The sequence below is a fragment of the Zootoca vivipara genome, chromosome 7 (genome assembly GCF_963506605.1).
Source record: "Zootoca vivipara chromosome 7, rZooViv1.1, whole genome shotgun sequence".
Classification (NCBI taxonomy): domain Eukaryota; kingdom Metazoa; phylum Chordata; class Lepidosauria; order Squamata; family Lacertidae; genus Zootoca; species Zootoca vivipara.
Window position 1 is genome coordinate 40119912 of NC_083282.1, and position 26166 is coordinate 40146077.

Genomic DNA, 26166 nt, shown 5'->3' on the forward strand with positions numbered 1-26166 from the left:
CACATATGCTGCACACCACTAAGCAGTTATTCCACTTTCACCACCCATAACAAGGCTAACACTCCAATATATGGTACCATGCTATAGTGTTAGCAATGTTAAATCAGAGCTTGCATGAGCAGGGAAGACTGGTGTTGGTTTTTTCCTCATTTATGAAGCAAGTTACAAAGCAACATATTAGAAAAGAAGAAGCTTAACTCATGGCATAGTTTGCTTTCCACCAGCTCTACTTTATACCATGCTGTTACAATTTCCATTTTGTCCCATAAAACATTCACAGATTACACACATCAGAGTAAGTTTTTAACCATGGAAAGTTTTATGTAAAACCTGAATACTCCACACAACAATGTAATTTACACCAGACTTTACATAGGATGTTGGATGAGATTTTGTAGGAGGGGGGTGCCTTGCACATACAGTTCACTGCACAAATACTGACAAAAGAGTATTTACGAGAAACAGCAAAGCAAGTAATAGTCTGTCATAAATAAGGTGATCAGATATTCTTGGTCTTGTGTGATCCCATAAGCTGAGGAAGTTCTTTCCACCTTAGCCATCCTTTTGGTGGAGAGCTCCATAGTTTTCCTACCCTTTTTGTTAGGTGTTACCCTTAGTGTTTCAGTAAGTGTAATAGCACTGGTGTTTTTTTTCTTTTTTCTTCATTTTAAAAAATGCAGTTCACTCCTTTCCCACCCATGCCTTTGGCTCGCCTGGAACAGAACCTAGTTTCTTCCTATAAGCAGATTATCACTACAGCATATTAGGGGAAGATAAACTGTCAATTCATAACTCAGGTGCCCTTGCTAGAATGTGTGTAAAACAAATTCTGAAGGCTCCATATGGATTGAAAAGGTCCCTGGAGGAACAAGACATCCTTGGTCACCTTACTCATAACTAGTTGTGTTTTAATGCGTGAATACATAATATTGTTTTGAGCTCAGTAGTGCTGAAGTTACAAGCACAAGTAGTTCTATTCAAATACTGAGTTGGTGAACAGTTCTATTTAAAACACAACTATTTTGAAGGGATGAAGCAAGCAGAAACAGAATTTCTGTACTTGGAACTCACAAATTCCTAGAGGTTTCATTTTGGATGTGCATTTGAATTGTACAGTCTCCACTTTTCCACAGCCAGAGGTGATCCAATACACACAACCAGTTTAGGAATTAATCCTACATCCTTGTGAAAACCTTCAATTGCAGAGACCATTAAAGACCATGTTTGCCAGCCGTGTGCTGTACGGTACCTGCTTCCACAACAGCTGGCAAATAAGCTTCAAAGGTGATCAATGTAACAGAAGCCATTCCAACTAGAGATACTTCATAAGGGATTATTAGAGGATAATTTACACACCTATTCCCCGTCACATTTTCCTTTCACTTTGGGTTAGCTTCTGTCTGTTTTTAACATGGAGGTGGCCGCCCATGACGCAAGATATGTTTTTCTAAACTATCTAAGATCGAGATAGCGATTCGCTGAACATCTGGATCAGTCTGGCTGTTTTCCTTGATGTTAAACAAGTGGTGCAAACCGCCTTCTTCTATCAGCATACTGCAGTACCTAGCAGCTAAAACAACAACAAAGAAGAGGGGAAACAAATTCAGTTAGGTCAAGTCCCTTGAATTTAGATACTTACTTCCCATCACTTTTTGCACAACTTTTACAATTTAAGTTCTGGTTATAAGTGCAAAGGGATTTTGCAAAATTATTTTGCAAACTATAGTAACAGTCCTCCTCCATGCTCTTCTTATTGAAGGGATAGCAGTTGCAAAGCCACCATTAAGGATGTCCTCACGTGGCATTTGCAGGTGCCGATTACATGCTTCAGGAATGGAAACTGTCTCTTCCACATGCTCAGACTCAGGAGGGGGGTGTAGAAGAGAGAGAACAATGACTAAGAATCCAATCCAAAAGAGACCAAGGGACAGCTTAATTCTCCCACATGCCTGCAATCCCACCTCCGTGGATTTAGAGAGGCGATGAACAAAACTTCTAAGCTCCTTCCAACCTGATTTAGCTCCTTGCTCTTCCAAGCCTGTCTTCCTACATCACAGAACCTTCTCATCTCTCCCAGTCTAAGCCTCCCCCCCCTCTTTAAGCCTCCCCCCTCTTTAAAGCTGGAACCACACCCCTGCATTTATCACAATTTGTTTTCAAGTTTTATTCCAGTAGTTCAAAGCAGCATGCATGCTATTATCTCATTTTATCCTATGTGAGGTAGATTTGAGAGAGGGAGATTTGTCAAGTGCTTCATAGCCTGAGGAATTTCAGCCTCGCTATCGCTATCCTAATTAAAGTCCAAGACTCCATCCACTGATTCACATCGACACATAGAAACATATATATTTAGAACACACACACACCAACAACAACAACTCTGCATTTTTAACCTGTGTTAAAACCCATGAGCTTATCTGATGTGAAGTAGTATCACATATAATATCTAGAATTGTTGTCAGATTGCTTTCTCTAAAGAAAATGGAGTGCTAAAGCAGAGACATGGCACAAGATCACAAAAGTTATATAGAGTCTAGAAATCATTCCAACTACAGGTAGAAATCACTCCAACTACAGGTTGAAAGAGGTGCTTGAGATGTAGAGTTTTGTCTCAGTACATACGGTTTTTGCTGCAAACGTGCTGCATGGCCCACACTGCCCACAGCTGTACTCCAGGAGTCATGAAGCAGCCAAGCAAGGGGAAAAAAGGATTGAAAGACCTGTTCATGAGAATAAAAAGAGTTCTCATCACTCTGATATGTTTGCAACATGATTACAACACAAGCCTATTTTGTGCTAAAATATCTACCTAGCTTGTGAAAAAGAGGGTAATCATAAAGAGGCCTAAACTGCTTTCATTTTCTTCTGACCTGCAATTCTTGTTCCAAACTGGAGTACATGAGGAGACAACATCTTAACCTATGGGCACAGGAATCCATGCACAGCCTAGCACCGTCTGATGTGCAGCTAAATCTCATCACTGCACTCCTTCAATATCATTTCTACAGGGATATGTACTTCCAACAAAGGAAGGGAGAGAAACCAAGTAGAAATCTTTAGACACAAACTAAATGCAATATGCCTGCATCTTCTTTGCCTGCATCTTCTTTGCAGTAAGGAAATCAGCCAAGAATGGCAATTTTGAACAGAAAAACTGTCCAAAGGAAAAGCTTAAGCAGCTCTTTTCACACCCTTATTGCTCCAGGGGTGGGGGGAAAGAAGCAAAAACATTTTACACAGATCTGTGTGGTAGTTCATCCCCCAGTTAATACATTGCCAGGCAGAATTACAGCAACAGTAACTAATTATTAGCCAAATGGTTCTTCATGTCCTGAATATCTGTGGCTGGGTGGCAGTTATCTAACACCTCAAGGTCCACAGAGGTTTTCTTCAGAAGTGTCACTTACTACCACTTTCTTCAACACCCACCCAGTCAATCCATTCCCTGCTAAAAGCCACAGTGGGCCTCCTCCAAGACACATGTAGAAAATGTCAGTGTAATTTTATGTGCCTGTTCATAGCATTAGCGTATACGGCAATTATATTAATTGCTATAATCTGTGTCAGCAGCATTAGGACTAAATTCAGTAGGGCTATAATACTTCACATATTGGAGCATAACCACCACTGAACACAACTGGAGTTACTTCTGAGTAAGCATGCACAGGATTGCACTGCAGAGGTGTTGCAGGTGAACAGTGCAAACCTGCACACATCCACTCAGAAATAACTCCTCCTGAGTTCAATGGGCCTTATTCCCAGGTAAATGTGTACAGTTGACCCTCCGGATATGAATTAAATTCGTTCCGGGGGTCTGCCTGCAACCCAAAAAGTCTGTAGGCAGAGGCACCACTTCTGTGCACGCACACAGCGTGCGTGGCAAAACCCGGAAGTATACACTTCCGGATTTGCCGCATTCGTAACCCGAAAGTTACGTATCCAGAGCGGTACATAACTAGAGGGTCCACTGTATAGGCTTGAAGCTTTAATGGTTAACTAGCAACATGACTTTGTCATAAGCCAGAACACTAGAAACAATACAATGTGCAGCAAGTTAACCTTCATATTTCCTCAAGGTTTATGTCAAGTCTGTAGTTACCTGTAAGCCACCATTTCACATTCTGGTGTAGGCCAGTTCAAAATGGCAGAATGCTGCAAGACAAGGGAAGGAGCACCATTACTAATCACGTTAACAACATTGCTCTGGAGTTAACAATGGGCAGTGTTTTCAATTGCATCTGTACCAGCTCTTCTAGGAGCGAGGTTCTCTGGTTGCGGCTCAATGTCCAGGCTTGTTCTCCTCGTGATATCAAGTGAGCAATGATCCCTGCTGCGAAGTAGCTGACCTCCACCTCAACACTACGCAGCAGCTTGCTGATGTGGTCTATGAAGTCTTTCCACATTAGCTCCGAGTGGAGCTCTTTAACCTCTGCTATGTTGTTCTACAGGGGAACAAGAAGGAGGGATTTCAAAATGAATGAAAAACAGTTGTGTGTGTGTATATATATATATATAAAGGTACCTGACATTAATATGCTTGTTCTCTTCATAAAAGCTGGAGCCATAATGAACATCAAACCTGTCTCATGTCAAATTAGACTAAGCTGGGATCGGCCTGCTCCAACCTTTACATTTTCAATCATTACTACAGATAAGTTATTAGAGTGACAAGTGCATGAATAACTCAGAGCGGCCAGCATGCTTCGCCACTACCTGTCTATGAATGACACTGCTTGGAGGTCATTGCCAGGGAGAGGGGGGGGGTTAAGAACATAGCAGCTACATTTTCAGCAACATAGTTTTAACAAATAAAACAGAAACGCTGTTCCCATCACAACTGCTAAAGGTAAGGGCCTCCCACAGTGGCAACAAATTTTGGCTCATAAACACTGAATGTTGGGGAAATGCCCCCCTCCCAGCCGCCTGTGAGCATGCCTGTACAATTCCAAGGGGGGAGGATTTGCATACAGCCCTAAATTAAACTAGATTGTCATTTTTGAAAATAAAAATTTGAAAACCTGCTTAATCGAGCAACTCCAAAGTGATGTACACAGAACAATTTAAAACATTTATCAGTATAAAAGTAAAATGAGCAAAAATTTAAAATGGCTATACATAACTTGTTCATGTGTCCAGACTGACTTACAGAAACAAAAGTTTTTAGCAGGTATCTAAACTAGCAGAAGGAGGGTGTCTGCCTAATGTTAACAGGTAGAACAGGCAGAGCACAGGCGCTGCCACTCTGAAAGCTGTATTCCAGAGGTAGAGCATGTTGTATGGTACTTGCTAGAGTGCAAGTTTTGCAAATCAAAGTGGTTGAGTGGACATATTTGGAGGGGGGGGGCAAGGCACTCACTCAAGTGAACTGGTCCCAAGCAGTTAAGGGCTGTATATACTAATAGTAAGGCCTTGAACTTGGCTCAGCAGTAAATTGGCAGCCAGTGCGGACCTTTGAGCAGAGATGCAATATCCTGGCAAGATCTCACTCCTGTTCAACAATCACAATGCAGCAATTGCACTAACGGCAGCTTCTGGGCCCACTGCAAGGGTAATCCACTCTTGGGAAGTTACCAATACCTGGATGACTGTGATCAAGTTACTCCACAGACCACGGGAATGACTGCGGATGGAAGATGGTCACTTGGACCTCCAGTGGCAGAGCTGGATCCAGGATCACCTCCAAACTGCACACCTACTCCTTCGCAGAAAGTGCAACTGGCACTTGGACACAGAAATCACTCCCCCACCTCTATCTTGCTGGAATTCAAACTCAACTTACTTGCCCACATCGAGGCACTGGCACAAAGCCTGTGCAGCCTCTAGAGCCATGTAACATCAGAAAAAATGATGGCACCTTGCCCCAAATTGCCTAATGACTACTCCCAATGGTTCAGTCTACATGTTAAATGCCACTTGGGGGTGTGTGTCTTATATTCTCCTACAATAAAACTGAAGCTAATGGAAATGGTGCAGGAATAAGGTTTGGTTGAAAAGTAACGGAACAACATGTAAAGTAATTTATCCCGTGTAGTGTTAAATGTCAGGATGGTGAGGGGAAGACATTGGCAGAGAGAAGAGAAAACCAGCATTTCCAATGCCCTGGTAAAATATATATTCTTCCACTCATCTTACCAGAAGGCCAAGCACTTTCTGTTGGACAGAAGACTCCGACGGAAAAGACTGTAAAGTAAAACGAAGTATATGCAACCATTAGTAAGTGATTTGTGACCAATTGTGGGGTTTCTGCACATTAAATATTTCATTATTGGCTTGATAGTACAGGTTCAGCCCCTACACCCCAGCTTCACTGCCCCCAAACTAAGAAGGGCTGGGATAGGAAGAAGCATACACCAAGCAGCACTTGCAAGCTTTTTAGTTAAGGGGGTACTGTGGGAAGGAAGAAGAGCAGGATTTGGAGTGAGCTTTAAGTGGAATGGAAGGGGGTGCATTGCTCTTTTGCTATGGCTGCTTCTTGGGAGTGGGTACATTCATGAAGGCTCTCCTCCCTTGCTTTCCTCCAGTGGTCCCAGAGCAGAGGAAGGAAGAAGCCTTCTAGAAAGCATTTTCCTCTTAAGGAACAGCCACAGGAACAGAGGTGAGACAACCCCAATTCGTCTCTTCTTCACTTCCTCCCACAATGCGTTGGGCCAGGCCCACCAAGCCCCCTTAGCCTATGAAACAATTATTTGGGAAGGGGAACTGGGCACAGAGGATGTTCAGCAGAGAATGCACCTCTCATCTGAGCCCAGAAACCCCTGCAATTGCTTTCCTCCCATCTCCCAGGGCTAGCAGCAGCTTGTCCAATCTTATTTGCAATGGGTTTGGCAGATACTATTTTATGGCAATTATAGGTTTCTATCTATCATGAGCAGAGAGACCCTACCTGATGTTGCCCAGACCTGCAGACTGCAACCTACAGGGTCCCTGTGCAGATGCTGGAATCTGCAGATACAGAAATAGTCAGGCAGATACAGAAATAGACTGGCAGACAGAACTGGCAGCTCTCACCTCCAAGACTTTCATGAAGAGTTCCAGCCCTTGATTTTCAATAAAGTGCCGACATGTGGTTGGGGACTCATCAGTAAGATTCCAAAGTGCACTCAGTGTAAACTTAAGAGTAGTGTCTACTACATTCTGGTTAGTTTTTTGCTTCACAATTTGAAGTAGTTGCTAAAAGAGAGAGAGGGGGGGGAAACAGGTGCCTTTGCAAATGACATTCACATTTCAAAATCCAGCTGTTGGAGGCTCAAACCACACAACGGCAACAAACACACATAAAGGGGAGAAGCCATCAGATGCTTCTTTCACCACCCCACCCCCAATCTCTTATGCAATAGGCTCCCCTCTAATTTACGGCCATCATAATCATCAAGTTTATTTATATGCCACAATTCCAAAGTATGTTCAAAGCAGCTCACAGAAACACTACAATCAGAACTCAACTATCCTATATCTAAAGGCAGGCATGCAGTGCAACCATCTTGCATGTCTACCCTGAAGCAGATCCTATTTAGTTCAATGAGCCTTCCTCCTTGGTAAGTATATATGGAATTGTGCCTCAATCCCACAGTGAAAGTCATGCCATCATATGGAACAGACACTCAGGAAAAGGAATCTAGAAAGGCTTTAATCTAATGCCAACCAAAGGTCTTTTGGGAATCCTGCCATCTCACAATTAATACAAGAAGCCAAATTCTCCTCCAATTTAGAAGACGATACGTATGAACGCTAGATCCATCATAGATTTATGGGTCCAAGACTGACAAGGGAGTGGGTCATATGGAAGTTAGTGTCTAGAGAGCCACAGGTACTAAATCCACAGGCTGTCTGTCTGCACATCAACTTGCACATTAACTTATTTGAGCAGCATGATCTACCCCTCTAATGTCACACAGTTAGTTAGTCCTGTTATGTAAAACACTGAAGAGCACTTTGTCCTCTTGAGCACAATGATTAATAAATAAAGGAGATTAACCTTTCAACACCAGAAACAGCAATACATCCACAGATGCTAGAGGTCAAAAGCAAAGTTCAAGGAGTAAACTCAATGGATTCTGCCCCCATCCTGGATTTGAAGTAATAACACCAGTCACTTCTGCCTCTACATTTGCTGCTAAATGGGGTTGCCAGGCATATGGTCAAATTTATTAGAATACTTTTAAAGAACTTCCAACATAAAGCATTTAATATTCTCATTTTTCCAATACATATTTTTAAGTTGCTTAGCTATTTTTAAGTTGGTTAGTTGTTAGCTGTAACAACATTGCAGACAGAATGTTACATGTTGATAGCATTTCAGAAAGGTGCTAGCACTTCTCTTACCTTAACAATGAAGAGCTCTGCACCAAGTTGAGCTGTTTGTTCTGTTGAAAGCTACAAGCAAAAAAGCAAACAAGCAGAAATATCGGATTACTGTTAAAAGGGCCTTGGGACTTAAGCGCAAACATTGCATTGGGGACGCCTATGTCTTCATCTTTATGAAGCTAGCATAGCAGTCATCAGGGGATTGAGGACAAGGTGCCACCAGTACACGGATGACACCCAGCCCTGCTTCTCTTTGCCACCTGAATGAGGTGAAGCTATGTAGATGCTTGATCACTGTCCTAGAGGCAGTAACAGGCTAGATGAAGGCCAATAAACAAACTGAATCCCAACAAGGAGGAGATACTCTGGACTAGCGGTTCCCAAGTCCAGGAATTAAGTGTTAGGTTCCATTCCTCTCACTGTGCAGGTCATGTGCCTATGTTATGCATTCCAGCAAAGATTGTTGGAATCACGGGAGCAGATGTTTGCTGTATTCTGTTTCCGTTTGTTTTCTCTTCGGACTTCTCTCAGTGAGAGGAGACATGTTTTCTTTTGTTCTGCCGTACACTTAATAAAGTAGCTTTTAGTACACAACCTCAGCATGGCTCCATCTGCGTTTTATCTCTGCTGGACTCTGAATATGTACTCAGTGTCTGAAGACATGAGTCATAATAAATCGTCGGGAAAGGGCTGTCAGAACTCCCTAGAGCTGCACGCTGAACGCTGATGGGAGAGATGGGCTGGATTCGTTCCTGCATTAAGCCTGGGGATCGTTCTTGCCCCAGCTGACCCAACATTAAGTAGGTGGCTTGTTCTGGATTGGAGTGCACTCCCAATCCAGATTCACAGTCCCAGGGTACTCCTAGATTCACCTTGTCTCTGGACGTCAGGGTGGCTTCAGTGGCACAGAGGGCCTATTTCCAGCTACAGCTAGCTTGCCAGCTACAGCCATTCCAGGACAGGGTAGCCTAGCCACAGTGAACCATGCCCTAATAACCCTCTCTCTGTTGTTGATAGTTGTTTAGTCGTGTCCGACTCTTCGTGACCCCATGGACCATAGCACGCCAGGCACTCCTGTCTTCCACTGCCTCCCGCAGTTTGGTCAAACTCATGTTGGTAGCTTCGAGAACACTGTCCAACCATCTCGTCCTCTGTCGTCCCCTTCTCCTAGTGCCCTCAATCTTTCCCAACATCAGGGTCTTTTCCAGGGAGTCTTCTCTTCTCATGAGGTGGCCAAAGTATTGGAGCCTCAGCTTCACGATCTGTCCTTCCAGTGAGCACTCAGGGCTGATTTCCTTAAGAATGGATAGGTTTGATCTTCTAGCAGTCCATGGGACTCTCAAGAGTCTCCTCCAGCACCATAATTCAAAAGCATCAATTCTTCGGCGATCAGCCTTCTTTATGGTCCAGCTCTCACTTCCATACATCACTACTGGGAAAACCATAGCTTTAACTATACGGACCTTTGTAGGCAAGGTGATGTCTCTGCTTTTTAAGATGCTGTCTAGGTTTGTCATTGCTTTTCTCCCAAGAAGCAGGCGTCTTTTAATTTCGTGACTGCTGTCACCATCTGCAGTGATCAAGGAGCCCAAGAAAGTAAAATCTCTCACTGCCTCCATTTCTTCCCCTTCTATTTGCCAGGAGGTGATGGGACCAGTGGCCATAATCTTGGGTTTTTTGATGTTGAGCTTCAGACCACATTTTGCGCTCTCCTCTTTCCCCCTCATTAAAAGGTTCTTTAATTCCTCCTCACTTTCTGCCATCAAGGTTGTGTCATCTGCATATCTGAGGTTGTTGATATTTCTTCCGGCAATCTTAATTCCGGTTTGGGATTCATCTAGTCCAGACCCTCTCTCTAAATTACTGCAATGCACACTCTACTTGGGGTTGCCCTTGAATACTGTTTGTAAGTGGCAGCACACAAAATGCAGGTGCCAGAGTTTTGTTGGGTTCAACATTTGGAGACCATACAGCATCAAGTCCTAAAAGATGTGCGCTCCTATTTGCTACATGCTTTTGGCATATAGAGCCCTCAATGGCTTGGGATCAAGGCACCTGATGGGAGTGCCTCCCGCCATACTGTCCTGCCCATGAGTTGAGATTTGTTGGGAAGGCCTTGCTGATAGTGCCAGTGGGGAGGGAAGTCAGAGACACTATCAGAGAGCTTTCTCTGTTACAGCTACCTTGGCCCTAGAGGCTTGGCTGGTGCCATTATTGCCTCGTTTTAAACACCAATTGTAGGCTTGTCTTTTTCTCCAGGCTCTTTTTCACTCTGGGAAACTGTCTATCAGAAAATTGATTGTTAACTGCATTTTATGTTTCTCATTTTAGGTGTTTACAGCTGTAACCCACCCTGGGGTCTACGATGAAGGGCAGGAAATAAGTTTTAAAAACAAATGAAATAAAATATCCCACCTTTGCAGCCAGAATGGAGATGATAGCCACTGCCATTCTCTGCATATTCTGATCTTCATGGTTACAAAGCCACTGCATGACAAGCTTGGCTGCTTCAAACCTGAAAGGCAACAGAAAGTTCACAAATCTGGAGGTAGGGGGTATAAAACCATACCATCTGTTATTGGCAGTGAAACAGAAGTGACTAGGTCACTGCTACAAAGACAAAAGCAGTGCTTTTTTCTATTAAAAAAACAGTTTAGGGGTACTCTCATTTTGACTCAAGAAAATCACCATTTAATAGTTCAAATCAGGAAAAATACAGCAAATGGACAAAAGTACAAAGATTCACACCCCCAGAAAAAAAGCACTGGACAAAAGTATACAGAAGAACTTTAAAACACAAGCCTTAGCTACTTATAATAAGCAAAATGGCATGCCATTTCAGCGCAGCAATGTGATAGAGCTGGTCTTCGCACCACCCACTGTCTCCATCTTCAGGGGATGGCCTTGGATTGAGCTGGTAAGCAACAAGTGCTATAAATCCCAATTTGTCAGTGATGGATGAAAGGAATTTTCACTAAGTCGACACATTTGGCATGGGTAGCTGTGGACTTTTTTAGCAACTCATCATGACTGAAAGCTACGGAGCTGGGTTCTATGTTGTGCTTTATGATTTGTCACAATGTACCTACAGTATATAGAATATAGCCACAAGGCTAAAGACTTGATGCAAAGAGAAATGGGCACTCAGTCTCCTTAAAACACACATTGGGGACACAAACTCCCTGAACTATGTGCTTTGTACATCCACATATGCTCAAAAAACCAAGGAGAGAATTAAACAACCTTTCTTGTATTACTGAGGGTTAGAGATTCAGATCTCTTTGTAGGGGGTCAAAATGAGGGAAGAGTGCATAGACTAGAGTAAGGGGGAATGGATACATGAATCATGAGAGAGCAACTTCTGGAAACCATATCCATCCCCCCCCCTTTCCAAACCATTTCCAGTAAGTGCTCAAAACTAAAAGGGCTAGAAACATTGGCATTAAAAGTGAGATTACAAGAGCTATGATGCACACGGCTCTAGGTAGCATGTAATTACACGCTGCTATAGCGTAAGGTAGTAGGTGGATTTTATATTATCTATAAATAGGGACAGTGGCTCAAACGTAGTCAGAAGTTGGCAGGTAATAATCTTCATTGGCATTTATGCTTAAGTTTAGCCATCCCTAGTTGGCAGACTTCTGCATATGATACAAGCCACTTTCATTAATCTACAAAATCCACAGCCTCTTGCTCTACAGTGCAGTCAAACCGTACACCCTTGCTTAGAACCAAGTTTTTAAAACCAGCACCCAAAAAGAATATGGCAATCTATCTGGATCTAGCAAACGGACACATGTATTTCATAACAGTGCATATATGCAGTCAAAATTAAACTGTTACAGTTATTTAATAATTGGTTCCCAAGCTCTGATAAGAATTTGTTATATTCCAAGGAGGAGTAAGCAGTTTGGAAACTGCTAAGCAGTGAGACATAGACATTCAACAACCTGAAATACTTTCCCACAGGTAAAACTAACCTGTTAAATGGAACATCCTGAAGTATCCTGTCACTGCAAAGTGACAAGAGGCAGTTCTTTTGCAGCTGCAGAAAAGCAAAGCAAGGTTCAGAACAGAATATTTCTCATGCAGGAATTTTGAGCATTTCCTTCTTTCAAGATGAATCTAAGTATTCACAAATATTCCTTTTATGATTTGATGTCATTTGCAAATGTATTTGCTTAGAAGAGAAATACAGTGAAATAGGATGATGTGAACAGGTGCATAGACCTTTATAATATATCAGAGTCTACTAGGCACTTAAGTTTTTTAATTTACTTTTTTGAATTATACTTTCTCATTTATAAAATCTTCTCACAAAGTGACTTACAAAAGTATATATAAAAATACTAAAATACCAACAACGTAGTCTATATATAAAAAGGAGCATGCCTAAAAGGATTTATAAAAGTTAGTTGTATACACAGATTTAAAAACCAATAACAAAAAATGTTATTGAATAAAAATGATTTCAAGTGTGCTAAGAAATGCAATTAATTGAAATTAGAAACTAAAGCTTGCAATCTCCTCCTCCTCCTCATAGGTATACCAGAGCTGAATGCATACAAGTTAAATGTTGCAGGCTTACTGTACTTGCAAAGGCAGAACTTTCATCATAGTGTGGCATTGAATTCTATCCACAGGGTTGATTTCAATATTTATTATACTTGGAGGAAGCCCATTGAAATTAATGCATATGACCAATTAGGTCCATCAATTTCAATGGGTCTACCCTGAGATTGATTAACATTGGATAACTTATGGCAGGCTTCCTCAACCTTGGCCCCCCCAGATGTTTTTGGCTTACAACTCCCATGATCCCTAGCTAGCAAGACCAGTGGTCAGGGATGATGGGAATTGTGGTCTCAAAACATCTGGAGGGCCGAGTTTGAGGAAACCTGACTTATGGTTTCGAAAAGCTGAAACCATTTGGCCAGAAGACATTTCCAACTAGACATCATTCACCTTCTGTTCTTTGCAGTCAGTTTTAACATTACTTTCTTCATCTCATTAATTTCATAGAATCATAGAGTTGGAAGAGACCACAAGGGCCATCCAGTCCAACCCCCTACCAAGCAGGAAACACCATCAAAGCATTCTTGACATATGCCTGTCAAGCCTCTGCTTAAAGACCTCAAAAGAAGGAGACTCCACCTCACTCTTCGGTAGCAAATTCCACTGCTGAACAGCTCTTACTGTCAAGGAAGTTCTTCCTAATGTTTAGGTGGAATCTTCTTTCTTGTAGTTTGAATCCATTGCTCCGTGTCCACTTCTCTGGAGCAGCAGAAAACAACCTTTCTCCCTCCTTTATATGACATCCTTTTATATATTTGAACATGGCTATCATATCACCCCTTAACCTTCTCTTCCCCAGGCTAAACATAATCATCTTGTCTAAAATGTTTGAACTCAAATACTTTTTTTAAAAAAAGTTCAGCATTCAGAAATATTCAAGCAACTTATCTTGAAAGGGAAAAGGAGGCTTACCTGTTGGTGATTGGGAAAGTGTTCCATGGCCTTAAGGAGCAAGTGAGTGACATCTGCCAGAAGCCTAACAGGCATGCCTGCAGCTAAATCTTGTTTTGTCAAGTTAAACACACAGGCACTCCCTGCTAATTGCACTGGCAAGTTCAGAGGGTGATTCCTCATCCCAATAACTACAAGCTGAAAGAATCAATCAAAACAGGTCAAATTAGAATTTCCTGTTCCACTGAATCAGCCGCCAATATCCTAAGTAAGCTTACTCGTCCTGAGGCCTTTTAAACAAGCCATTGCTACAGATCTACACATTGCCGCCCCAAACCTGTTGCAGTACCATTAAAACTTCCAAAGCAAAGAGGAACAGAGCAACCATTTCATTCCCTGAAAGGAGACTGCCCTCTCCTTTCCCCTTCTTATTTGCCAGGAGTGCCTCAATTCAGCATTATGAGGAAATTGGTATGGCAGTGGGAAAGAGATTTTGTCTGAGGAACGTTTGAGAAGGAAAACCCAGATTACTCACCCTGCAGGTATTTGTGCTCCTTGCATATAATTTCTGATCATATACATTAGATCTGATCATATACATCTGATCATATACATCCAGGCATTCCTCCCCACCTCCCAGCCATGCTGAACCACTAAGACAGAAAGGTTTGGCAGTGACCCACATTCAAAGACAGAACTAAATGGAGTTGGCTACCATTTCATTACAAAAATGTAACAGCAGCCCTGCAAGATGAAACCTAAGGCCCATCTAGTACAGCTTCCTGTTCTCACAGTGGCCAGCCCGATGCCAGTGACAATCTTCTTATTAATACTCTCCTCTCTCTCTCTCTCTCTCTTTGCACAACACATTTCTCATGCCCCTCAAGTAATTATAACCCATGCAAATAGTACAGTATATCCGTTTTTATCTGAACTTCTGACGATTTACCTTTATTGTGCCCTCTTTTCTCTCCCCACCCCCTCCAAATTTACCAGCGGGCATACACATTTTGTTGAATTTTTTCTGCAGTTTAGTGAAGACAACCCAAGGTTACCTTTATGAAGTGATGCCCGCAAAGGGTGATTTCTTATCAGTGTCAAATAGCTTTACCTTTAGAATTTCTGGTTTGGTTTTTTCCATAATATGCGTAAGGGTGAAGAGATTAAAGAGTGCCTCCCTCACAAAGAACGCTCGCTCACTGTAACGCTTCAGAGCTTCGGAAATCTGAGTTTCATTGGCTTCTCCAGACACCTTGAACAGAAGAAAAAATACTAGAGAACATACTGGAGTTTGCAGTAGTGTATACATAATTTTTAATTCATTTTAAAAAATTAATTTCACATTTACCAAATTTAAATTTTAAAATCAAACAAGATTCTTTCGAATCTTAGGATTCCCTCCTCCCTTCCGTGGGTCCTTTATGTATCTAAATCAACTGCATATTATAGTTCTTCCATATCATGGTCCTCCAAAATATCCAAACTCTTTGTAAAGTTCCAAGAGTTGCTAAAAGCCTGCCAAAGAACTCAAGTGATTACAGTGTTCTTTTAAGTACAGTCTATATTTGTCCCATTCCCTACTGAAGTTTTGATCCTCCTGAGTTCTGATTTTCCGTCAATCTTGCCATATCTGCATACTCTAATAATTTCATCTGCCAGTCCACTTTTGTCGGCATTTTCTCCTCTTTCCATCGCTGAGTTTGCAGTAGTGGCAAAATAAAGTTGAGGTAATTAAGTAATATAAATGTTTCAAAGTTGTTCTTGTTGTTGTAGGACCATCTCTGCCAAACTGAGGTTTCCACTCAGTTTTATATGGCAATCAAGCATAAGTAAAAGTCTTTGCTCTTCATGCAATCTACAGTGCCATTTATATATTGTATGCACGGCTAACAAATTGCTGCCACATAATGTCTTTACAGTAGCTTAGTGACCTAACTGAGCAGTAAAAGGTAAAGGTAAAGGGACCCCTGACCATTAGGTCCAGTCGTGACCAACTCTGGGGTTGCGCGCTCATCTCGCATTATTGGCCGAGGGAGCTGGCGTACAGCTTCCAGGTCATGTGGCCAGCATGACAAAGGCACTTCTGGCGAACCAGAGCAGCACACGGAAACGCCATTTACCTTCCCGCTGTAGCGGTCCCTATTTATCTACTTGCACTTTGACGTGCTTTCGAACTGCTAGGTTGGCAGGAGCTGGGACCGAGCAATGGGAGCTCACCCCGTTGCAGGGATTCAAACCGCCGACCTTCTGATCAGCAAGCCCTAGGCTCTGTGGTTTAACCCACTATAAATGTAGATGCAGTATTTCAAGAAAAATCAACTAGACAGAGAGGTAACATTGATCATGGGCTGCAAAAGACAACATACAAATAGGTACAAAATGACCATTTCACAATTTCCTTTGTTGCTGGGCAAGAAATTATTCTCCACTTCTTCAAGGAGAGTAACACAGCACCACACACTTCTCCCTGCTGTGAGCCTTAGCAGGAGGTGGTGGTGGGAACAGCTGAGCAATAGTCCTCCCCCAGCCAGTAAAAGCAGCTGAAAGTATGGTCATCGCCATGGTGCTGGGGCTTTAAGAACATGTTAACTAATTTTAAACACCATAGGGAAAGGAAAGTGACAAATGAGGCTGCAAAAGAAGAGATAAGCACTCTTGGGGGACTAGCCTCTCTCATGCTGTGACAGGGGCAAAGACAGCACACTATCTATGAGCACTTGCATTTCTCTTACTTTTACTCTTAAAAATGGCAACTCAGAGAAACTGCAAAACAATCAGATAATGCCCCTCAAAACCTATACACCGCAGTTTTTCCTCAAGAACTGTTAAGGAGCAGGAAAATAATAATAATAATAATATATATATATGCACACGTGCCATTTCTCCTCTAAACCAGCCTCTATTTCCTACACAGAAAGGACCATTTGAGAGGTTTTTTGTAGCGACACCTTTGAGTGGAAGATTCTCAGAAAAATGGGGTGGCATGCCTGCTGCTTTGATTCATGTTCTACATGCACATAATTTTACTATGCATTTATGAAATGTATACCCTGTCATATGGCCCCACTGAGACCATTAAACAAACAACAGTGACCCAATCTAACAGGCAATGAGTGATGTTTATACTGTATGAGGAAGAAGCAGTGGCCAGAGCCTTAGTTAACCAACCAACTGAATCCTAGAGTAAAGAGGGCAGTGGAACAAGCAGAATACAGTAAATTTAAGGAATTGCTGCTGAGAGACAGAGAGACAGGAACGACAGTGGCTTGATTTGCCATCAATACACTTTGGAAATGAGGAAAGCCTGCCGGTCTCCACCTCAGTTCCAGCTGCAAGATTTGGTGGAGGAGGCAGCGTTAGTTCTTCTCATGCTGCCTCTCACTTTATTGGGTGTTCTATGCAAAATGAGAATGCTGGCACTGTCAGAGTGGTAGACCTTTTGCTGGTTTAGGGGCTCTGTGGTTTAGCAGCACTTTGAAGCCATTGATCTCTCTCTCTCTCTCTCTCTCTCTCTCTCTCTCTCTCTCTCTCTCACACACACACACACACACACACACACACACAATGCCATTAGATCTGACCCATTAATCACCAGGATTTGGGGGGGGGGTAAGTCAAACTTAGTTCAGAACAAATAGTTCAGAACAAACTTAGTTTAGAACAAATAGTTGTTACACAACTATTGTGTAACAATTCTAAATAGTGCTCTGGTCCATGGTGTCACGAAGAGTCGGACACGACTAAACGACTAAACAACAAACATCAACAAACAAATACCAACCTTTAAGTTTCCTTCACCACTGAGAAATAATGAGTAGCCAGCTTCTGTAGCCAGCAGGCCCACAAACTGCATTGAGGGTCGCTGTTTAACAAATGCTTCTACAGCTTCATCAGTAACATGCTTCCTTCCTGAAATGTCCAAAGATATAAGGTTGGGCAATATGTCTTTCTGTTCTAATAAACGAAGTGCAATATCGGATGTGAACTGTTTATCATCCGAAATGTCAAGGTGATTCAGGAATTTTAACTCTCTTATGACATCCAGAATCTGAGTGGTTGTCATTTTCAAGCATTTCAGGTGGTGCATGGTAAGAGACTTGAGGTGATCCTTGCAGGTGAGCAGTGCAGTTATGTCGGTGACTGAGGTGTTGGATATATCCAAGCTTTCTAATCTGGGAAGCGAAGCCACGTCAGCTAGGTCTTCATTGTAAAAGAGAACATTGGTAATGCTCAAAGCACGGAGACCCATCAGCTGACTGAAGCACCTTTCGTAGGGGTCTTCCAAGGAAAGAGTTAATGAGTTCAGCACAAGGCATTGAAGGTTTTGCTGGATCCATTTATTGCTGCCAAGTCCACTGATGATGTCTGTGATCGTAATGTCTGCATTCACTCTAGTGGCATCGAGCTCCACCAGCTTGTGGTGGCAAAACGCTTTCCGAAAAGCCACTGCAGAGATTTTTGCTTTCCGGATACAAGCTCGTTTCAAGCGCATCTGATTCCCTCGAAAAATGCCCACTGTCGCTTCATTCAGCAGTCCTGGGTTAGGAGAGAAAAACAGTAAACAGACAAACTTATCACAGATTTTGCTTTTAAATTGGAAAGAAAGAGACTGGGCCTAGAGTAGGAGGACAGGCTTGCCAGAGAAGAGACAGTTATATGCACTCCTGATTCTGCTAACCTCCTCCTTTTTCTCATGAGTGGTTTCAACAGGCATGTGATACTGGAGAAACATCATCAACATAATCCTACCATTTGCCGTGCTGAAGCTTGGCACCCACAATGTATGCCAAATTTCAGCACAGCATAATATAAGATTGCCATACAGGATCCAGCTCACAGTGTCCATACAACTCCCATCGAATCAACATGGAGTCTCAACTGTACAATGCACAGGCATTTTTTTCCAGCAGAGAAAGATGTAAGCAAAGAGGGAACATGATAGGGAAAGATACTGAAGTATGGCTCTCTATAGAACAGTTAACTGAGCCCTAAATATTATGTAATGAGTGCAACTCTGCATCCATGATTTTCAACAGCGCAAATGAATTTTCTGTAGTTAAGTGTAGCAGAGTCTTGTGACTCTGCCTTACTTCCCTAACCCAGAGGGCCCATTTAGATCTAATGGCACAAATCTGACTTGTGCCATAGCTGCTGAAGTGGCGCCAAAGAACGATGTTGTGCAGGTAAATCAAATCACTATTTCCTAACATTTCATTTTATCAGAATCGCCATAATTACTAGACCCAGATTAATTTGTTTACCGTGACATGCCATCGTTCGCAGCAATCGATCAGCCACTTCTTGTGGAAATATTCCAGGCTCTTGCAAACACAGTGTTCCATCATGCCTTTCTGTACAAAACTTCTCTAGGTCGGAAGTTAGGTAATTTAAGCAGATGTCAAGCAGAGAATATGGTGAAGCCTCTTCCTGTTACAAAGAAAGAAAATTCCAGATATTTTATTGTTTTTAGGAAAAGCAGCAGTCCATCACAAAACAAGTAACTCCCTACATATCATTTGCAGTGGGGGGGGGGGCAAGCTCCCATCACTCTCAGAAGGGTCTGGGTGAAGAGAGAACAACCACCACTAAAAGGATCCTTTGGGAGGCAGAAATTGGACTCGAAGGGTGTTTTATGTGACAATGACAGGAAAGGTCTTTTACACATGCATGTAAAAAGATGAGACAATACAAATTTTGTTGGCTGAAATGAAGTAATTACAAGTTATGGCCCTAATAATCATTTATTTTCAGAGGGGAAATAAATTAAGACAAATTCATGGAGGATATAAAGCTAGCAAAGGCTACCAGGCACAATGGCTATGCCCTACCTCTAGTACTCTGCCTCTGAATACCAGTTACTGGGAATCACAAGTGGAGAGAATGATGTTGCACTTACAGTACTTCCTGCCTGCAGGTTTCACAGAGGTAGTTGTCTCATCCCTTATATACCTGACTAATCACTGCATTCTGCAGAAGGGGGCAACCTAAGGAGACCATCTTATGAAGTGGTTCATTGCGCATGATGTCAGAATTGAGTCTTTAGTGTGGCAACACCTGCCATTTGGTACTTCCCCTACATATTAGACAGGCACCATCTCTTGTCCTCAGGCTACATGTTAAAGACTTTCCTCTTTCAACAAGACTTCTAAGTGGAATTTTTATCCTTGACAGCATCTGTATTGATTTTTACGTAATTGTTTTGTATATTTTTATTGTAATTTGAAATAACTTTGAGATGCTTCATAGGAAACAATTTATAAATGATATAAGTAATGATAAGCACTTATCATAATTATTAGTTGCAGTAATAGCAAAAAGAAAAAGAAAAATCTGGTTGGCCACTGTGAGAACAGGACAGGATGCTGAACTAGATGGGCCTTTGGTTCAGATTCAGTAGGGTTCTTCTGTAGCATTGGGCCTAGGTGGGATCCTTCCCCAATTATTGCAGAAAAATATAAAGGGGTCAGAAGTGGCAGGGACCGAGAATTATGCATGCATAATGCTCTCATGCAAGTGGCAGGGAAATTTCCTAGCACCATAAGAGCCAGGAAATTCTGAAGAATAATGCATACAATCGTATTTAAGTGCAAAATTAGTAGTAGTAGTAGTATATTATTTTTATTATTATTCATGTCTCATTGCTATACAACTATATTTTTAAGAAAACATCTCAAAGCGATTTACAACCTACACTAAAACTTCACATAAAACAATCTATAATAAAATATTACAGAAAAAAAGTCAAATATAAAGTGTACATTCAAAGCAACATAATTAACAGGAAACTAAAACGTTATCTGAAAGATTTCAAAATAAAACATCACAAAGGAGGTCAGCTACAGAATGCACATTTAACTAAGAGCCTGTCAAGATGGTCTCTGGCCTCTTCAGCAGCATCAGCTTTTGTAGCTGGAGTCAGTCAAGGTCCTGCCCTCCTCCCAGGCCAGGTGGGAAAAGGCAGGGAGCAGGTCTTCCAGGACTCAAAGTCAATATGTACAATTTTCTGCTGGAAGTACAATCCTGATTTGATGACTAAGAAGAGTAATCTGTTCGACTAAACTGGCTCAAGCAGTTTAGAGCATTACAACTCTTCTTTATTCCGTGGATTATGGCTTTTAAGATAGGATTCAGTTGCTCAAGCTCACCTTTCTCATACTATACCCTAACGCTAATGAACCAAGGAAATTATCAGCATAGCAAATAAAAAAGGCAAGAGAAATCCTGTATAAATAAAATTAATATAGGAGGTAGAGTTGTGGAAAATCCTAAAGTAGTAAGAGATCAATTCGTGGGTTTTTATACAGAATTATAACAAGTGAAACAGGGCAATTTAGATGAAATGCAAAAAATATCTAGGGGACAGTGGGATACCTAAAATACCAATTGATAAAATGACAATTTTGAATGCACCGGTGACAATGATGGAATTACAGCAAGTTGTAAACAGATAAGAACATTGGCAGGATTATTGTAGTAGCCTGCAGTTTTATAAGAGTATATATTTAAAGTAGATGAATAAATGAGTAAATTAAGTTAATTTGGATATGCAGAAAATATTAAAAATAAAGTTAAGGAACCTCAGAAAGAGGGGAAAGGAAGTCGAGTTTTGAAATGTTAAAATGATTGTAAAATTATTGTAAAACTGAAAATCATAAACAAACAAACTATGCCCTAATAAGTTTTTCATATCAAGCTGTCAAATGTTAGTGCTTAAACCAGATTTTCAAATCTTTTAACAAAGTTGCTAAAGTAAGATGTCAGAAGAAACATGGAAGACACAGGACTCAGCTATACAGCTGCAAAAAAAATTAATATAAAAAAATTCCTTCAGTAGCACCTTAAAGACCAACTAAGTTTTTATTTTGGTATGAGCTTTCGTGTGCATGTATCTGAAGAAGTGTGCATGCACACGAAAGCTCATACCAAAATAAAAACTTAGTTGGTCTTTAAGGTGCTACTGAAGGAATTTTTTTATTTTACTTCGATCCAGACCAACACGGCTACCTACCTGTAACCAAAAAAAATTAAGTGTGTTTTAAGTGCAATATACAACCTGACACTAGATGGCGATGGTGAGCCTTAAGGAAAATTCAATGTGCTGTACCTGTACTGTACTGCATTTTTAAAATGCTTTAAAGCAAGCATTTTCAGAATGGTTTTTAATTGTGTGTAGATTCCACCACACAGGAAAGTTATTCAACTTCCCTTTTGAAATATACCGGTGGCTACAGTGATTCCTTGCCTTTGTTTCTTTTCCCGTTTCCATGGTCTAATCATGTATGTATCATATTAAATAAAGCCAAGATAGTCAAGGACTATAATATCAGGTCACCTTCTTAATACAAAGGATTGCCCATATCCTATATGTAAGCCTGCAATGTTCACTACTTTAGCTTTCACTAAAGTTTTAAGGGAATAATACAAACATTGTGAATCACCTTCACCACAGACAAAAAGCAGGCTCAGTGGGCTAGCACATACTCCCCCAGCCAATTTTAAAAATAGCAGTGCTGATTTCTTCCCAATGCATGTACCAACTCGGCTTAACAGCACTTCCCTTTTATTTCAGCTTAGTATCTTCTGTTCTTTTGTTTCATCTGCCTCACATAAGTGTCTTGATAAACTCAAACCAACAGTTAAACAAAATACATTCAGTCTTTATAAAAGCACAGCATATGCAGTTCCCTTTAATTTGAAAATGAAATCTCTCTTAGCTACATGTGCAAGGGAATTTAATTTTCAACCTCACACATCTCCTGCAGAGCTTTACCGTGCCTCCAGAAAAACAACACTGCTGAATCTTGCTTTTTAAACATGTAGTACAATTGTGCAACATAAAAAGTATCTTATTGCTAGAAGAATAAAAAGCAGTAAGAACTTAGAGTTATCGGCATTGTGGCTGTGATAATTGAGCAACCAATGAACTGCACAAAAACAGGTCACAGAGCAATAACATTTCGGGGGGTGGGGGTGGGCAACCACTACTAGGAATTTCTCCCCCACTGATTAAATAAGCTACAGTGAGTCAGCAAGGTGTGTCAAAGATTAGAAGCTGAATGGATCAAGAGGAAAAGTTCCATCTACTGATAGCAAGTGTGCTTTACTCATGAAAATAACCAGCACTAATCAGTTCTCTGATCCATGGGGTCACGACTAAACAACAACAAATCACACATTGCTGCTTGAAAAATCTAATGAGATCAGCAATGATTGTCTGGCTAAAAGGATATTCTCAGTCCATTTTTCAGTGATAACTTGAAAGTAGGCAGAGAATTGAGGATGTTATTCAACTTCACTTTCTCAGAACAGTTCCAGGCACTTATCTTAAAGTGTTCTATTTAAATAATATATACCAAGTAAATGTACAGTATGTATTTTGACAAAATGCTTTCTAATTTTTAAAATATAGATCATTACTTTCTTATGTTATGCTAAGGACCACAACTCTCTGATTAATTACACAATAGGGGGTGGGTGTGTAACCTCAGCAGCCAGCCACTATTTTTAGTAGTTGAACTATAAATTGATCTATGGTCGCCACCATAGCATTCCCAAATTCATTAGATTTAAAGCCTTCTTGAAAAGCAATAATCCTAGCTGTGATAAAGCTGTGACACTACAATTTTAATGTTTATCCTTCATTCTGAACCAGGGAGTGGAGACGGGACAGACAAGACAACTTAAAATGCAGCTCCATTCTGCCACTTAATATCTAATACCCTTTAATATATTCATTTAAAATCAGATTTGCTTCAGAATCTTATTCTTTAAAAAAATAAGGCAAACTACTGTGTCTTCAGAAATGCACTGCCAGTCTAACTGGAATTGCATTCTTTATGTAGCAATTTCTCTATGGAGAGCAAATGGAAAGCTTCAGACTCATATTACTGCCCACATCCCAACATTGTGTTGTGTCTTACACTCAAAAGTATTTTAAAAGAGTATGGTAACCATTCAGTTTAAAAACAACAACAAAATGGTAGGTTGTATTTTCTTGAATAATTGTCACACAGATAAGGACCATTATTGTTCATCCTAAAGTGCTGAAATCTAGGGGCAATAAGCATATTCAGCAAAATTGTATGACAGAGTTCTACAGTATTAAACTGAAAATATGGAGTGAGGAGAGGTTGCATTTTAGCAAGGGTTTGAGGGAGGAAGGGTAGAGCAAGATGCTACGCAGGCTGACGATCGGACCAGCTGTGTGGAGGGGACAGAGAGATGGTGTTTTGGCTACCTTTGAATCCAATGCTATGCTGCTGTGGGGAGCAAGCCCCTCCTGAAATGTGATTTCCGGAACGCTCTTTCCAGATGGACTCAGGTGTACATTTGTGTAAATAAACCATATTTCATAAAGACACTACAGTCTCTGCTGTGCCGAGACTCCTGGAATCTCACACTGCTCTGCAGAGATCAGGGTGGTCTGAAACATTCCAATAGACTGCAATGACCACTTCAGGTGCACTCGAAAAATCTGCTATTTTTACCACCATTTTTATATAGCTATGTGATGAAAATGTGACAGAGAATAACTGAAATATCTTAAACATTCCCATACACATTGTTTTTTCAATATAAAAATTATGGTTTAACTCCTACTGTTAATTGTTCTCACTCACAAAGCAGTAGCATCAGATACAGTGCCAAAGCTGACCGTACAGTCTTAAAAGATTCCCTCTTCTGCAAAACTATTCAGTATATAGGGGTCCTGTCTTCCTAGGCCTCTAGCAACCCAGTTAACACAGTAGAGTCCAAGGGATTCCTCCCCTTCAGTGGCATAAAGTTACAACATGCTACTGTAAGCACATGGAGGCTGCTGTATGAAAAGTGGCATGACACTACAAGAAGCTGCAGCGATAATGTATAAAAGAGCTTGTTAAATCAGCCAGTCCTAGTACTCCAATACATCCTCCGTTCAACAGGGTTATCCTGCGTGGCGAGCAGTTTTTCAAACTGAATTTTTCTTTGCAGCAAGTCTGTCACTCTGCAGCAGTGTCCCACAGGATTCTCCATGTGGCTACCGTAATAATGCAGTCAGTCTTTGCCCGCCCCCTCTCAGTTTCCAGGAAGGCTGGCAATTATTTTCTCACCACACAGGGATGCCTGGCAACAAAACAGCACTACAATAGCTACAAAAACCAGCCAAGCAACTACGGTAGGCCTTAGTTATCTGTTCCTTTTCTTCCAGTGGCCTGTCGGACTCTCCATCAAGGTGACTTAAGAGCGGGTCTTCCCAGCCTCAACTTTCAATGTTATGTTTACAGCAGGAATAGTGTTTCTAATTCGCAGCAGCAAATGGTGCTTAGGAATGGTGGGCAGGTATCTGCTGGTCGAAATGCACAGCCTTCTCTTGAGCATGCCATCTTCCCAAGCCCTTCCCTCGGGGAATTCTCCCCGGTTCCAATCGCTTGATCCTAGCGCTACCCTCAAGTTTCCACCACGTTTATTCGCATCCCGCCTCCGCCCCACGCCCTTATTATCCCTATTCAGATGGGCTGGCAGAGATTAATCATCCCGCTAACACCCATTAACCACCTCGGGGTTAACCAAACTGGGCAGGCTTCAAGGCGCGCAAAAATCCCCCTCCCCGACTGGGTAGATGGAGGCTGACGGGTAAGCGATTCCAGCCATTGCCAAAGCAAGGTCCGCATTTGTGACGGCTCAGATAGGTATACCGGGAGGAGGAGGGGGGTGTAGCGGGAGGGAAGAGTATTCCGGATTTTTCCATCAGTCTGAAATCCAAACGGCTGCTTCTCCCACCCCCTCCTCCCTCTCCGTACATACTCTGCGCTCTCCGGCGCTTCCCACCCCCGAGCCACGCTCTCCCGGCCCCCTCACCATTTCTGCGCCGGGGACCCTCCGTGCTCAGTCTCCTGCTGGTGTTGCTGTTGCTGTTGCTGTTGCTGCTGCTGCTGCTCTTCAGGGGCGGGCCCCGACCACCGGCAGGAGCGAGTCGGGGCCCCCCAGCCCAGCTGCCACCCTCGACCTGGAAGTGAATTTGCCTCGGCGGAGCCGGCGAAAAAAAACGAAAGAAGAAACACCAGCAAACACCCACACAGCTCCCGCCTCCTTTAAAGCAGACGCGCTCCGGCAGCCGGGAAGCTCGAGCGAAGATGACATTGGTCGTGCAACGCTATCAGACAGGAGTTCCCATTGAGTTCACTGCTCCTTGCTCTTCCCGATAAGTGGGTATAGCCTAGCAGTGATGGACAGCCCCCCCCCTGGGTTTCCGGGGCCATAACATATAACTGATAAAAGTGATGTCATTCAGTTAAATCATTCATAACAAAGAAAAGAGAGCCCCTGGGCCTGTACAGAGTAGTTTCCCTTACTACACAGTAACCGCGAGACAGCGATCCTGACTTAGATAATGAAGCTTCGAGGCAGATATAATCT

The 26166-nt window shown here is 41.9% G+C and overlaps 1 protein-coding gene across 1 annotated transcript; it reads right to left on the reverse strand.

Annotated features, from left to right (window-relative positions):
- Positions 1 to 607: 607 nt before the first annotated feature.
- On the reverse strand, positions 608 to 26166 carry LOC118088618 (protein zyg-11 homolog B). Its single transcript, XM_060276903.1, has 14 exons — positions 25609 to 26166; positions 19032 to 19197; positions 17552 to 18306; positions 14882 to 15022; positions 13792 to 13968; positions 12285 to 12349; positions 10720 to 10819; positions 8323 to 8373; positions 7009 to 7170; positions 6133 to 6180; positions 4245 to 4442; positions 4100 to 4152; positions 2623 to 2720; positions 608 to 1570 (listed from the first exon to the last, which is right to left on the reverse strand). The coding sequence occupies exons 1-14, from the start codon at positions 25609 to 25611 to the stop codon at positions 1407 to 1409; spliced, it is 2181 nt and encodes a 726-aa protein (XP_060132886.1). The 5' UTR covers positions 25612 to 26166; the 3' UTR covers positions 608 to 1406.

Coding starts and splice junctions, on each gene's coding strand:
- LOC118088618 (XM_060276903.1), bottom strand. Junction 4,443..6,132: donor AGAAAGTGCTTGGCCTTCTG/GTAAGATGAGTG, acceptor GTTCCCCTGTAG/AACAACATAGCAGAGGTTAA. Junction 2,721..4,099: donor TGTGAAATGGTGGCTTACAG/GTAACTACAGAC, acceptor TCTCATGAACAG/GTCTTTCAATCCTTTTTTCC.